At 39.6% G+C, this 16,700-nt stretch overlaps 1 protein-coding gene across 1 annotated transcript in view; it reads right to left on the bottom strand.

Annotated features, from left to right (window-relative positions):
• The window catches only part of bcas3 (BCAS3 microtubule associated cell migration factor), a 486,530-nt gene that overhangs the window by 369,519 nt on the left and 100,311 nt on the right, over positions 1-16,700 (bottom strand). Inside the window, exon 15 of the mRNA XM_084716803.1 lies at positions 13,835-14,171. Within this exon, the coding sequence (XP_084572929.1) occupies positions 13,835-14,171 (337 nt within the window). The remainder of the gene's footprint in view (positions 1-13,834; positions 14,172-16,700) is intronic.

Genomic DNA, 16,700 nt, shown 5'->3' with positions numbered 1-16,700 from the left:
GCAGCACACGGGCGGGATGTAAAACCTATTGATTCTGTGACAATGGAAGGCTTTGGCTTTTCAGAGTGTGCACTTTTCACATGGTAGGAAATAAGCTGGAAGCCACAAGTGCCGTCTGTGTGTAATGGCAAGCCAGCTTTATTTCTTTATCTCTACCTTCCAATTTTGCAAATCAAATAATGATGAGTGCAGCGGCGAGCACCCGGTGATAAGAGGGTTTAGTGGTTGTGCAGATTGAGTTATTAGGGTTCGTATAAAAAGGACAGAGGTCTCTGGCGGAGCCCGAACGCCGGCCAAGATACATATTCCTCGCACTGTGTATTTTTGGTCGCTTTAAAAGCCCTAAAAGTACAGGGGAAGGCTAATTTTCAGGGTAAACAGCTTGTTCGATTGCAGTGTGGTTTTGCGCTGAGCTCTCCGTTTATTGACTCAAGCCGAGCTGGGCTCTGGCTCCTCTGCCGACCACAGGGAGAAAGAAGCCTGCCGACGGAGCCTGCAACAAATACAAGCCCGCTAACACTAGCTTACCTTTGATGGCACACAACTGTTAAATCAAATGTACTGAGTAATGTACAAAGCCTAATCCTCTTGACTGTGCGGCAGGTTGAGGGGAAAAAATGCTTTTAAAAGAACATCTGCTCCTTTTAGAAAGCTATTTGTCATTCCCTGCCGACTTGTAATTTGTGGGGTAAATTATTAAGATCTATACAGCAGGATTTGAATGTGATGCTGGGTTATATGTGTCCAATGAAAGGCATGAATTATGGGAACACACACTCAGTTCCGGAAAAAGAACATTTTTCATTTTCATAGGAGTTTAAACAATGTTAAATATAAAGAAAGAGGAAAAAAATGTCTCTGCTTCCTCCATCATCTTTTAAAGATGGAAACAAAATGTAGAAAAAAAAAAAAAGACTACAGCTGAGAGGTCTCCACATTCAACAGAAAAGTGTTCAGACTGCCTCTTTAAAAAAAAAAACTCCAAAGGAGGGCTGCAAGTTGTTTTAGCTGGAGGAAGTGACCATTCATTAAAACAGCCAGAGAAATTTCCCCTCTCTTTCACTGTTGTTAGATTTGTATCAAGGCAAAACCCTCGCAGCACAACTCCAGCTTTACAACTGCTTTCCTCTCTCTGTCTGTCTGTACGGCCGGCTGCACTGCTCCTCCCTCTAAGAGCTGCTGGGAATCCTGACCACACAGCACCACACGGAGGACGACTCCGGTACTAAAACACAGGCCTGACAACAAAGTCTGGATGTAGAATTTCATGTCTTTGACTGACTACAGTGAAAGACTTCCATGACCTACTGTTCATATATCCTCCCAGTTTTATTAATGACTTCCTTAACACTACAAGTACCAGAATTCCACGACTACTATAACAGCTATATAAGCTATATAAGCCAAAGCATTTTGACCTTTGACTTCCAAACTCTATTATCTGAGAATCACAGTTTTATTGCCAAGTAGGTTTTCACTTACAAGGAATTTGCTGTGGCATGTTGGTGCATACAAACGTAAAACTAGAAATATAAATAAAGATTAAGGCAAGTGCTGCAGGCAAAAACAGCATAAATAGAAAAGTAAAAGAGCATACACAATAAAACATGAGAAAAAAACAAAGTGGCTAAAAAGAAGAACGATATTTACAGATGTTACTGATATTTACACAGGTGGATAGTAGAGGGAGCCGTGCAGTTTTATGAGGGAGTGCAAAAGCTCCCACATGAAACTACATTTTAAAATGTAAATTTAGCAAAATGTATTTATATATTTATCAATATGCAGCCATCCTGTGCAGTAAACCGCAATGTTTACATATATTCAGCAGTATTTTTCTGTAGAATAATAACTATCAGTGATCTGATTCAAACTTTAGATTCATCTAGAATTACTCAGAGTGAGAAACAGTTAAATATATTTTATAGGATTATAAACATGTTATTTTAACATTAATAAGAACAAATTTCCACCTACAACCATCATAAAAAAATAATTATAGCCTATAGGAAATGGCTGGAAGCAAGTAAAACAAAACAAAAAACAGTTGGAAACATTGCTGTTTGTAATAAGTAAGGGTACTTTTTTTTCAACATTTGAGAGCTTAAAACACTAAAATTCAGTTTGTTACATGTGCTGACACCAAAATTGTCACAACTGTCCCTGGTCTACACTATTTTATTTTGAATTGAGTCTAATGAATGAATTATTTCTATTTTAAGTTGTAAATCGAGACCACTTGTCAAGTTTTATTGACAAGTTGGCTAAGCAACCAAGATGCATCTCCAACTGTGTATGACCGCATGTGGCTGAAATGATGACAAATGATCACATTTTCCTTGCCTTTTGTGTAATTTACATTAAAAAAAAAAAAACAAAAAAAACATTTAAAATGAAAATACAGACACTTTTAGGAAAAGTCGGGTTCCAGCAGTGTTGTATTTTTTAATTCAACAAAGTTATCCGTCATATAAATTTGAAACAGTGTTTTTACCCTGATAAAGGTAAAAACCATTAAATGTTTTGAAAGAGTAAGTAAATAGTTTACTTCTTGGAAAAATTTATTTAGTATTTTCAAGCTGCAAATGTACTGACCGCTGATATTCTTTCATTTATACCAATTTTTTGACTGTTCTTGTTTACTGCAACACAGAAGCACAATACAAACGTCCACAGATAAAGCAGAGGAAGTGACGCTGTTGTCGCTGATAAAACGTGTGAACGACGTGTCAGGGGTCTTTGTGTTGTTGTGCAGATGTATGTAAGACATAAGAAAAGGTTAAAAGAGGGACGCACCGATAACGTTTGTCCCTGTGGAAGTCCTGATTTATCCTTTATCATCCCTGAGACCAAAGTGGATACAAGACAAAACTCAACAGATCGTTTGCTTTGTTTTTCCTGAGACAACCTGAGAACCTAAATTCTAAAACTACTGCTTTAATCAGATATGGAAATTTTGTTATTGAACTATGGAATGTAATATCACAAGATACAGTTAAAGCTAGAACTGACACTTAAATATATATTCTCTATCATGGCTGAAAATTGATGACTTGAGGACATTACAGGGCAGTTTTAGGAAATACGATGCATACTGTGAGACAATGCTAATTTATCAAAAAAGAAAAAAATAATAATAATAATTACATACCATTTACACCATGCTGTAGCTACACCTTTAATTTATCTGTTGGTTTTGGACAGTTTTACAGGACACCTTTTCCTGAGTCAAATTCAAGCACTTTGCAGCATTTTCAAGGTTTTCCAGCACCTTACATCTGCAGTAAATGACATATTTATATACATATAAATGCTCAAAATGTTTAAATCAGATGTTAATGTGCTGTAAAAAAACAAAATTATGTTTCATGACAGAATTCTACAGAAGGGAGACAAAATTAAAGAAAAGACAACAAAGATTGATGTTAGAAAATGTGGCACCTGTCTGTAAGAAGAATCAATTAATCAGATATTAATTGATTATTAAATTCATTGCCAACTATTTTGATAACTGATTAGTTGGTCTGAGTATTTTTTTATGACAAAAGGCCCAAATTCTCTGGTTTCTTTGTTAAGTTAGTCTCTTTCTGACGTATTTTGTTTCTTTATCTAAAAAGTAAACTATTTAATCAGACACCTATTTATTGTTAAAGTAATGAATTTCAGCTTCAAGCTGTTTCAAGCATTTTATCCAAATTCAAAACACTTTTCAAATCTTGATAACACTACATTAAAATTCAAGCATTTTCAAGGATACCTGTAAGAACAGTGGTTTCATTAGCTTGAACACCTCTTTGTGAGATCTCTATATTCTGTTTTCTGCCTTTATTTTATAGAAAACTGAAGCTTTCTACAACTGCACCAACTGTGTGAACACCAGCAGAGCTTCAACTAAATCACACCACCTAGGGAGGGAACGGTCTAAGGACTCTGTAAAATGACTTTTGCATCAGAGTGATGAGGTGCTTTCATCTGTGTAGATATTACATTTTCTGGACTGGCCAGAAACAGATATTCACATTTGGTATTTGAGCCATAAACAGTTTCTCAATTGTTGATAAAACATTCTCACCACAAGGTCCATTTAGTAGCTGCTTTGGAGCTTTCCATCGTATCACACAATCTTTCTCAATCAGCTGCAGAGTTCCTCAGTTTAAATAGAATTCTATCAGTTGCGACTTTAAGCCGACACACACAAAGGTCCTGAGAAGAAAATGGAAATTTGAGGATCTACAAGCATTTGACAAATGGGCAAACTCCTGCTGAGGAAGATCGTGTAATATGAACAAAAGTTCCAGAACATGCCAAGTTGACTTGAGTTGAGCATATTGGTGCTTTAAGGAACTCGGATTACACCCGACAAGCAGTATCGGGGCAGTTCACGGGGTTTCTTTTGGTTGTTTTTTTACATTTAAAAACTGGTCACCATTCACTTCCATTGTTCGAGAAATCTGCAACACTGATTTCCTGTGAAACTCCAGCAGTGTTTTAAGGACTAAAAAACTAAGCCCGACCTTCAATCACCAAATTTTCATTTTTCGGGGAACTATCCCTTTAAAGGTCACTAAAATGCAGAAAAGGTCTCAAGGTTGGCAGGTATGAACAGTAGACTGTGGATAACCAGGTGAGGCTAGTCGTCACAGAGCAGTGACTACAGCGGGACAAAGAAGTAAGAAAAGAGAAAAAAGAAGTTGAAATGAAAGAATAAAGTTGAGATTAAAAAACATGGTGAACATGTGGGCCTGTGGTGGCTTCATGAATGCTGGTTAGCTCAGTCTCAGGCTGGACACTGATCCAAGGCAGACAGCTCATCATGATGACTGAAATCTGGACAAGTCATCTGTCTCACTGCTTCATGCTGTTTACACGGTTTAGAAAAGAACAGGCTAACCCGCTCTGTTAAATCCATCTCCTATCTGCGTGAAACAGAGATTTCGACATCTTCGACTGTTCTCTGTAACTGTTTAACTTACAGTAACTATACTGTCAAAAACAGGGTCGTAGCGAGGTCATGTACATACGTGTCACACACCAGCAGTTATGAGGTAATGTTTCCTTGGCATCGACCTCTGCGGAGCATTGGTGTTTTTCACCACAGGACGATGACTGACGAAGGGGAGCGTGGTGGGAGCAGGGAATGGAGGGGGGGTGGGGGGTGGCCGAGATAAAACAAAAGTCCAAAACCCAAATAAGCAAGCCGTCAGCCTCTAATAGCAGAAAGGAAGTGCCCCTTTATCAACAAGTGAATTAACAGTTTCCCGTCACACCTTGTTTTCTGCCTCCCCCCTCCTTTTCTCTCTGAACCAGCGCCAAGGCCCAGATGGCCCCGTGATCGGACCACCAGGGCTTCTGCTCGGTGAGGAAACAAATCTGTTGCTCTGACTAATAGCCTCGTGTTGATGTTTTACGGTCGGGAAGTGTATGACCAGCGCCGTGTGTACACACAAAAGGCACCCATGCATGATCAAAAAAAAAACGCACACCCAAGTCATAACTGTCATGAGAGTGTCACAGGAGAGGGCGAAGCAGACATTTAACAGTATTTCATGTCGAGAGTAGACTCCTGATCTCCATCTACCGCAGTAGAAAGTAAAGTACAACCCTTCATGAAGAAATATGAACGCAGATCAAATGAAATATCAAAGATGGTTTTTAGATTATTATGATCAAGCTGTTTTTGGAGCGCTCTAAACCTGTTTGCACTGCACTGTCGCTGCTGTATTATACAGTACGCTACTGTGGCTGGATCTGAAAAACATCTGAATAATAAAACTCTACAGTGGCTGCCATATGCCGGGTATAGCCTCAATAACCTCTGCCCTGTGCAGAGGAACTGCACTTACTAATCAAGCCTTGTATGCGCTGGGCCGCAGACAAACCGCGCTTTACAGCGTGGGACGCTCACATTATGGGTCATCACCTCAAATGACAATACATTGATCATACGGAGAAGAGGAAAAAGCAAGAAAAAAGGGGGGATGTACTGTATAGAGGGACGTAAATAGCCACTCCAGATTTTAACTGTGACAAGAAGATGGCCAATTGCAGCCTCTATTTTTAGGCATGCTGGCGGCCTGGGCTGGCAGCTTTGAGAAGGATGTGTACTTTTCTACAGTTCCTTCCCAAAAATCAACGCTGTCCTCGCTGGCGACAATCACAGAGCAGCTGTTGTGGCTAGGTGGCCCGGCCCCGGCTTGCCTCACCCTGCTGCTTTTCTGCCAGCCGAAGAAAACCGCCTTCGCTGCCCAAAATTCACACCCGGTGCGCAAAAACAGGCGGAAAGGCAGACACAAAGGCAAATGTGACTCAATGTGTTTGCATCCGGTGAAAATTGCGCAAATTATGGAGTTTTTATCAACGCTGGTGGCAGCAGTGGTGGTGGAGGGGGCTGGATTTCTAAATTTACATGTGGCAGGATGCCTTGGAGCCAATTTATCTTGAAAATAACAGACACACAGAGACCTACATGACCTTGCCCCACAGACGACTCACTGGTGAACTGATAATGACCTACTGCAATATGCACTTTTTGGTACTCTTGCACCATATAAATTACATGCCTGCTTTTGAGGGTGAGGATCATCTTGTTTTGGTGCAAGAGCTTGTCTGACAAGTCTAATTTATCATTGACTTCATTCTCAACACCCAGACAAGCCACACAAATGCACGGTACACTATATAAAATTGCATAGTGCATAATCTGGTCAGGACTCTGTGACCATGTCATTAAAAATGCCTGCGCTGCAAAGGGCCAATTCAAGAAAGTCCTCTCTTATTACATTTAATTTGATTTTATTTAAGCAAACCATAACTGTTCCTTATTTTTGCCAATTAAGATTTTAAATAGGTTTTCCAGATCAAACTGATGAGGAACAAGCTTGAAAAGTGGATAGACTGCTGAGTGGATTCATTCAAACATCAGATTTAACAAGAACAAAGACAACGCTGCAAAGATTTTTTAAATTATTTTTGTTAAACTAGCTAAAACACAGTGATGAGCAGAATAATGCCGATTGTTATATGTGGTTTTGAAATTCTTGATTATTCTCACTGTGGTTCTGATTTTTATTTGTTGCTATTTGAATACATCTCCTAAAAATCTGTGCTTTTATAACTAACTTGGGATGATGGTCATCACTCAATACATTATTTGTCCAGTTTAAGAGAACTTTATCAATATGTTTATTCATGATATGGACTGTGTAAAAATAAGGAATATTGGCCAATATATTGTTGTAACAAAAAGTCTCAGAAAATAGGCCAGTGTAGTCTGGACTTAAAGCCCCAACACCTATTAAACTAGCTGAAAAAAATCAATCATCAAAATATTTTGAAGTCCAAACCAACATCTAAGTAAGTATCACCGGAGAAGAAACAAGTTCTGCCATACAAAGTTTATTGATCTCTGATGCAACAAAGATCAACAAGCTTGAGTCAATCCTGGGATTAGACTGAAGAATAGAGACTAATACAACTTTTTTTATACTATTTGGAGACTCTAAAGAGTCTCCTCCTCTCTTTAACATTTTGAATCACACTTGAACAGACCCGTGTATTTCCTTCCCTTATCCTTTAGCACTTCTCACAATCGACAGTACAGGTAATATCTGCTTCTCTTAGGTTCGTCTGGTTTGATCAACTGTTTTTTTTTTAAAAATTACATCAATTAAATATCTTACTGGATTCTCCACCAAGATGATTCTTATCATCCATTTTTAAAAAAAGATCAAATATCAGCAGGAACTGCAAAGATTTATCGATGAATCAATGACTAATCGGTTTAAGTTGTGGACAAGAACAAGACATTCTTGGCGTTTGGGAAACACTGATCAGTATTTTTCACCATTTTATGGACCAAACAACTAATTGATTCATGGAGAAAATGATCGTTAGATTGATCAGTCATGAAAATAATCATTACATAAACAACTTAAAAAATAGGTCCAAACATGTGGAGCACACGGACATCGTGCTGCATGTTAGAAAACTGTTGTTGACGTAGCCCAGGATGACGTTCTCAAATACTGGACGCACCTGAAGCTACAGACAGATTTTGGTTAGTGCCGACTGAAATAAGCAGTACTGAAACATCTCCAGTAAAACGATACCTGAAAAAATAAATGTATGTCCTTTTTAGTTTTGCTCCCAGCCAATCGCTTCAAGTGTTCTTCAATTTAAATGTGTGATTGGCACAATACCGAGACTAAAGCTAGCTGCTATACACAGTCGAGCGTCGGGTATTTGAAAGGAAGAAAAGGTAACCAAATTAGTACTCTACTCTCAGCACAGTTCCTATTTTATTTTAAGCAGTGTTGACCAGTCAAGTCTGAAGAACTTCTTTGTTGGTATTTGTGTTATGGAATAGTGTTACTTCCCAGCAGAGTCCCATACACCCCTCCACACACCCCAGGATGGTGAAGTCATGTGCTATGGCATTCATTCTCTGTATGCATTTGTTCATGCTTTACAAAGGGTTGAACCTGTGCCAGGCCTCGCAACAATGACAGCAATCATATCACATCCATACAGGATCAGTAGTATACAGCTGTTTAAATAATTATATGAAATATATATAAATATATTTAATGCACTGGTATTGAACTGGTGCTCTGTATCAGCCAATACGCAAAGTTTAGATGTCAGATCTGGTATCAGGAAGGAAAAAATAGGTATGAGAGCATGTCAAATGGATTTATTGTTGTTTTAGATGACAGATTATTCTGCTTGTGTGTACAATTATTGTATGTGCAGAGTGGGTTCAAAGGTGCAGGTGCTCTCAGTAACATGTCTGATGTGATCACAGACTCCAGGCGCAGACAGAGCCCACTTTACAAAGTAAAGGCAGGTCAGTGTAATATATTGAACTTAAAAGTGCTAGACACGACTGTATGACTTAGGTTGTAACACTATGAGTACACAAGGTGACTCACTCATAGCTCACACAGTTAGGTGCTCTGTATTTATCAGAAAGTGAGCTCGTGTGCGTATGGTTTGGATTAACACCTTGATAAAAGCGGTGTGAAACCTGCCTTCAATTTCCTGTGGACGATATAAAATATCAGAGTTATGAAAACCTTCCATTTTCTCCTGAAGAGTCGGGAAAAAACTTCACTGTAATCTTTCATTCTGACTTGCTCCTTCTTTGTGTTTGACCATAACACAATGATCAGTTGTGTAGATAGTTTATCTTCTTCAAACACACAGACACACAGACACACACACACACACACTCAATAAGGTATCACTGTGAGGACTAATTGTTGACAGGTGGCCCTAATGCTCTCCTTTGAAACTAAAGTGTGATTTACGACTGCGCTCCCCGAGACCCTGGCTTTCAGCGCTGCTACTACAAACTTATCTTTCTCTCCCTCTGTCTGTCGCCCCCTCCCTCCTTTATACCCCTGTTCTATCTCTCCTTCATTTTTCTCAATTGCACCTCATTACTTTGTTCGCTCACTTTCACCTCGTACCCCACTTTGATGTTTTCTGTCCCTCTCTGTCTCTCATCGGAGCAGAGTGGTGACTCTCCAGAGTCAGACGTCCTTTTAATGTTTGATGGCCTATTTTTCACAGTATGGAGGAATCTGTGTGTGTGTGTGTGTGTGTGTGTGTGTGTGTGTGTATTTTGGGGTAGAGGTTACAGAGGGGTCTGGGTCTAGACAAGGAAGACAGGAAGGAGAGAGGAAGCGAGGGCGCCAGCTTTCCAGAGAGCGTGTGTGTGTGTGTGTGTGTGTGTGTGTGTGTGTGTGTGTGTGTGTGTGTGAGGCTGGGGGTGCAGTGTGAGTTCTGGGGCAGCAGATAACAATATGACTTGACCCTGACCTCATGGTCCCAGCATCTTCTGACACCTATTCTGGTCCTCATGAAGACTGAAAGAATGATTGAAAGGAGAAGAGGTGGGGAACAGCTTAGCGCAGGATATTGTGGCCATGAAATCAGGGCTGCAACTAATGATTGTTTTCATGATCCATTCATCTGTCAATTATTTTCTCAAACAATCAATTAGTTGGTGCAATTTGTAAGAAAAAGTTGACAAATCTTGATCAGTGTTTCTCAAAGCCTAAGATGATGTCCTGAAATGTCTTGTTTTGTCCACAATACGAAGATATTCAGTTTATTGTCAGAGAGGAGTAAACACATCAGAACATATTCACATTTAAGAAACTGAAATCAGAGGATTTGGACTTGTTTTTCTTAAAAATGTATTGACAAAGGTTATCAAAATAGTTTGTGATTAAGTTTGTCTGATTTTCTTGAAAAATCACCCAAACAAAATTAATCGATTGTCAAACTAACTGTCGATTAATTTAAGAATCAAATAATAATCAATTAAGTTGAAAATCATTGCAGCTCTACATGAACTGCACTTTGTACAGGAGGAATAAGTGATGTGGATGAAATTTTATCACAGTACGTACAATTTTATATTGTAATATATTGTAAATCTCTGACTAATTGATTTTGAAAAAATATCTAATTGTGATTATTTTGACTGATATTGTGATTGTGATGTGATTTGTAAATGTTAAGCTTTACATTAATCTCACTTTTATTGAAAAACATATTTGTACATATCTGTACAAAAAAGTTTATTCAGTTCCTCAGGTTGTAGAACATGATGTGTAGGCTGGGACATTTGTACAGCGCTACAATATTTGATTTAAAATGGTGTTTTGACACATTTGGCTTAAATAAATATTACACTCCCTTTAATATGAAAATTGAAATAGTATTTTATGACACTACCTATGTTTCCATTCGAATGTACTGCAATTTTCAACAGAATTTGAAGTAAATTGACAAAAGAAAAAGTAAATGAATGCTTGTTTCCATTATTAGGAGTTGGTTCACTGAGATATTTAGGTGGCACCAATTGTTACAGTTGTAAAACCACTGCAGCAGAAGAGGATGCAACAAGACAGTACAATTAAAAAAAAACAAAAAACGGGATGGAATCTGAGTTAGTTGATCTTAGTTAGTTTTTTGTATTAATGTGAGGAAGGTTACGTCAGATATGTGTGGAGTTATCATAGATATGTTATAGAACCATGGAAGCCATGATCAGGTGAACTTTCTCATTCTCCCAAGCATTTTTTTCTTTCGAACAAAGCCCCACACTTTTTTTTAGAGGAAGTTGAGATAGAATGAAACCAAGTCAATAACAAGAGAAAATCTGATGGAAAGGGGTCTAAAAGGGCAGGCACTTTCAAAAAATATTTGGCAAGTGATTAGATGAACCGTGTCTATCACCATCTATCACATACTAACTTCAATCAATCACATCAACAAATGATATGATGTAAGCAGGAGAGCCACAGCCAGTCTGGAGAAGAGTGAAAACATCTTTTCCATTAAGATTCAGAAATACTCTCCAGTTCTGATATAACTGATGCTATAGTAGCATCTACACTTTAATAACAACAATCAAACAATCACTCGCTTCACTTGTTGCCGTTGTTACCACCTAAACCACTCCTTTATCTGCGAGGAGATCTTCATAGGCCTGGTGAAATGGATTCTGCTGTTACCTTGTAAATCCAGCTGCCTTGCGAGCTAACATTAACGCTAAGCTCAAATCAGTACAGTTTAGGGAAGCACATCTTCTGTGCAATATATTCAACACCTTCCTCCACATTCTATGCCTTAAAAATGCTACTTCATGTTGAATTGTTACAGTATTTCGAAGGGTTAAAGGTCTAGTTTCCACTCCAGTAAGCTGAAAACCAAAAAGCAGTGCACTGAGTATATAAAAGATGTTGAAAAGAACAGTCTACTATATTATGTAAAATTACCCATTGGTCAGTTCCCAGTCATTTTGTTCTCTGAAGTGTTTATCGAGTTCTTGACCTCGTCCTGGCTGCAGTGCACCTACTAAAGCTCAGGGTTATTCCTGGAAACCCATGACTAATGAGAACTGTGATATTTTACACTGAGTAACACCTCTGAGGTCAAGCAGTGCAGTTGACACAAAGTGTGTGTTTATCAATGTGTATCTATGTCAGCTAGGGACACACAGGCAGTGTGAGCCGCCAGCGCTGGTGTTTGACAAACAAGGGAGACAAGGTTGTGGCAGACAGATCAGAGTCCCTGGAAAAGAGCTACTGAGATGACCAGTCACTGGAAACACACACACACACACACACACACACACACACACACACACACACACACACACACACACACACACACACACACACACACACACACACACACACACACACACCTGGACTCACCAGTTACCTCAGGCAAATATGAATATCTTAATTCAAATATTGAAATTCTTTAGTTCTACAGGACTTTTTAGTAAGCCTGCACAATATAGAAAAAATCATACGGCAATTGTTTTGACAGATATTGTGATTGTGATATGATTCACAAAAAAAAAAAAAAAAAAAAAAAAGAAACTATAAAAATTATGAGGTTTTCAGGATTTGTAGGCCAGGACATTTCTGCAGCACTACAATACTTCATTATAACACTGTGTTGTCACGAAGCAGCAGCCTCCACGGTTGGAAAGTGAGGCCAACGCAGAAGTGTCAAAACCACAGTTCCTCAAATGGCTATTTGATGCTGGCTCCATCACCACAGACCCCCATATTAAGAAACCCAACTTTACAGCTGATTTTCATCTGTTTTCTTCTAAATGCATTATAGATATTATAGTTGCTCAAAACATGAAAAGACTGAGTACTATGTCGTACTGAATTGTGGAGTTAACTGTGGTTCATGATTTCTGTGGGTGGATCTGAAACATGGCACGGTGATGTGCAGGAGCCATGGTCCCCCAACATTATATAAACCCCACAAACGGACACACGAACGACACCGCCTCCCCCTCCCCTAACCTTCCCTAATGGTCAGTGTACCTTCAATGACTCTCTCAGTCCAAATCAGCCCAGCAGTTCACTTCAGCTCACTTCAGTTCCAACAATCCGACACAGAAGAAATAAAATACCATCCTGTCACCATCTTCTGCCTCTGGTGGCTCAAACATGTCTGGACATGTCCAATGAAGCTGCTAGACAGAGTGGCCGGGTTTTCAGGTCATTCTGGTGTTTGACACTGAGACAGCGGAGCGGACACACCCCCAGCATTTCAGAGCAGAGAAAACTGCTCATTTTCTCATGATTAGGCGGTTATTAATGTTTCTATGGTGTGACAAACTCAGAATACACGTCTATTGTTGCTTTACAGCATCCTACAGGCTTAAGGTTAAGTATAATTAACAGCATGCCTGCTTTGAGTGACAGCTGGGTACCGTTACAAGTGGCTAGCTGCTAGGTATCCACTGCATTCAGCTGCCTCAGCTCCACCCGCAACCCACCCCTTTGCCCATTTTTGGATTAGCTGAGTTGGCACTGCCAGGACGGCAACGGTCAGAGCTTCACCTGAGCACTTATGAAAGTGTTAGATGATATCAGGGACACTGTCCATATTTTATATACTGTCTTTGTTGGCAACATATTTTTCATGTATCAAACATTGCATGTTTTGCAAATTGGATATTGCAGTAGGCCATATTGCCATTTCAATAATATTTCAATTAATTGTGCAGCCCTACTTCTTAGACTTTATTTGCTTATCGTTTTGGTTTTACAGTACATTCCCTGATGGTTCAGCTCTCCCTAACAAAAAAGCTGCAGTAAAACAAAAGATATTTTTCTTAGGAGTCGGTAGAGATCAAAACTGAGCTAAAAGGAAAGTAAATTTCGAAGTTCATTCATTCATCAGGTGAGCCAGAACCACTCCAAATGAATGTTAATCATAATATGACTCTGTGAATATAACCCTGTGTTAGTAAGCCCTTCACTTCCCCTCCCTCCCAGCTCCTCACCATGCAGCGGAGACCCCGAGGGACTGCTGGACAGACCGGGTATGGGGCTACAGCGGCCCCCGATGCCTCCTCCTCCACCCAGGATGCAGCCGCCTCCTCCTATACCTCCTCCGCCTGCTCCTCCTCCCAACGCGGCCGCTCTGTTCAGCTCCTGTTCGATCTCCTCCAGGCCGGCACTCTTCTGGAAGCGAGACATCCGGTTGACCACCCGCGGGGACATGTGTGTGCGGGCGCAAGGTGCGCCGCCGTAAGGGTTGACGGGAAACACGTGGGTGGTGCCGCGGAGGGTGCTGATGGCTACCCAGCGGCTGTCCTGGCTGAAACACATGTCCTGGACCTGGACAGAGACGGGACAAGTTCAGAAGTCAGGGGACAGAGGGTGGAGACAGTCAGAGAATGAGACAGTTTGTCATATAGTACATCACACACACTGGGTGATAAAGAAATTTGAATTTAAGTGTATTGTAAAGAAATCATTGACATCTGAATGAGCCACACAGTATCAGTTATTTAATCTTAAACAAACAAATAAAACAATAAACAAAAAATAAAGGCTTGTATCTAAAAAAAGAAAAAAAAATTTGAAGTGGAGAAGAATTATGAAATAACTATTAATGAAGCAATATTTCCATATCCACCTGTACCTGTTCCATTGTAAGCCCCTGACAGAATGATGCTGGGGTTTCAGGCCCAGGCTCGGTCCAGGAGCTGACAGCATAATGAGCTGCTGTCTTAGTGAATCAGGTGCTGATTAGACACAGACTGGGGCTGCAGATTCAATGAAAACTACAGCACTAGTTTGTGTGTATGTTTGCCATTCTCTCACTTTCTAAATAATATGGTGTAGAATCTGTAAGCTACCGAAATAGCACTCAGAACATAAAATATACCACGTTTGACATTTTATATCAGCACATATCTAATCCAGCTGTTAATGAGGATAATATGTCTGAGAGTTGCAAATGCAGAGTACCAAGTGGCACTCAGGAGTGGCAGGTAAAGACAAGATCTCTGAGCTGAAATGCAAACAAGCATTTCAATTATCTTAGAAACAGGAGTTTAGATTGGTGGCGTTAGAGGGTGTGGACGAAATTCTCATAAAATTTCTGAAAGAACCGAGTTCTACATCAAGAGACAACAGAATCTCTGCTGGCAAACCCTTGCCATACTCAAATGTCTTGTTTTGCTCACAACTAGGGCTGTGTTGGCAAGAATCTGGCAACACAATACAGTGTGTATCACGATACAGGGGTTGCGATTCAACATATGCCGATATATCACAATACTGTAAGCAAGGTGATATATTGCTATTTTTTCAACATAATTTTAGGAAAACTGTCATAATATAAAGAACACAACACCATCCACAGAAAATTTCAGTTAAAAATTGACTCTTTCATGCAATGCAAAGATTGCGTGTTGTTAGATAACAACACTGCTGTTTAGTAGTCAGGGGTCTAAACACGACACAAAACCCAAACCACTGCTGCATATCTTTGCATGTATCAAAATATCACGATATGGATATGCAGTATCACAAAACATAATATCCTGATACTGAATATTTTCTTACACCACTACTCACAACCCAAAGATATTCAGTTTACTAACACTGAGGAGTAAAGAAAGCAAGAAGTATTTACATTTAAGAAGCTGAAATCACAAGAAATTTGGGGTTGAGTAGAGAGTAAAGATTTTTTATTGTTTTTTTGGTCAGTATTTTGGTCCCTGTTGATCCGCTCCCTTTAATAATTGAATTGAATTCTGTTTTAAATGTGTTGACACCAGTACTCTTATTTTGGTTATTATCCTGAGTAGATGGGTATATGTCATATTTATTTTTGCTGATTTATTTTCAGTTATTTCACTCTCTTTAATATTAATATGTTAATGCAAATCAATGTACAGAAGGTTTATGGGATTACCTAACTGAAAAATGACCAATGTAAATTCATATTTTGTTATGGCACTTTCAGATGATTTGTTATTGCCAAACAAGTCAGGTCAGAAAAACAAAATTAGCCCTATCGATTAATTAAAAATAGCTGCTGAATTTCATAATTGATTAATAATCAGTCAGTCGTTGCAGCTCTATTTCTAACCACCTGGGGGAAAAAAAACAGCCTGACAGTGAGAACAGACTGCATCAAACCCCAGTGTGCCAAAATTAGCATGGCTATGATGAAGTGTTGTTATCACACAGACAAACAAAAGCCATCTGAGGTGACCGACAGAAGTCAACCAGGCTCAAAGGATTACATAATCACTTCTGACAGAGGTGAAAATGAGCGTGTTTGGTGGCAAAATAAATGACTAAGAGAAAACAAAGGAGCTGCTGGCAGGCTTTGTTGGTCCTCCTCCTCAAACAGTGACCGACTCTCGGGGAGCAGACACTTGAGAAGATAGGATCTCCCTGAGCATGTCAGACATGCAGGAAACCAGACAGATTGGCTGCAAGAGACAATACAAGCAAAGGAGAGTGGGAGAGAGTAAAAGAAAAAAAAAGACAAAGCAGTGACAAAGGGTGACAGACTGATGAGGTGATAGTGTGCTGAAACAGCATCTATCATTCAACGTGCTATTAAAAATAGAGCCTGGAGAAAGTGGACGGAACTGGCAGAAAATGAAAGGAAAAGGTCCAGGAGAAAGTTAAGATGAGGAATGTTGAACTCTTTAGCCAGCAAGCAAGTCAGCCAATCAGCGAGGCAGCTCTGTACCTGCAGGCTTCTCTAATCTGTTGCCAGGTCAGACTAGGTAATTGTCCCCAGCAATGACAGTTAATGGGGCATCCTCCTCTGCATACCAGACAGTTACTTTACTTCACAAAGATGAGTGAAAGAGGAGGCCTGACCTTTGCTCGGGCTGA

This window comes from Lutjanus erythropterus, chromosome 4 (assembly GCF_056507025.1).
Source record: "Lutjanus erythropterus isolate fLutEry1 chromosome 4, fLutEry1.hap2, whole genome shotgun sequence".
Classification (NCBI taxonomy): domain Eukaryota; kingdom Metazoa; phylum Chordata; class Actinopteri; order Lutjaniformes; family Lutjanidae; genus Lutjanus; species Lutjanus erythropterus.
This window is presented reverse-complemented; position numbering and strand designations above follow the sequence as displayed.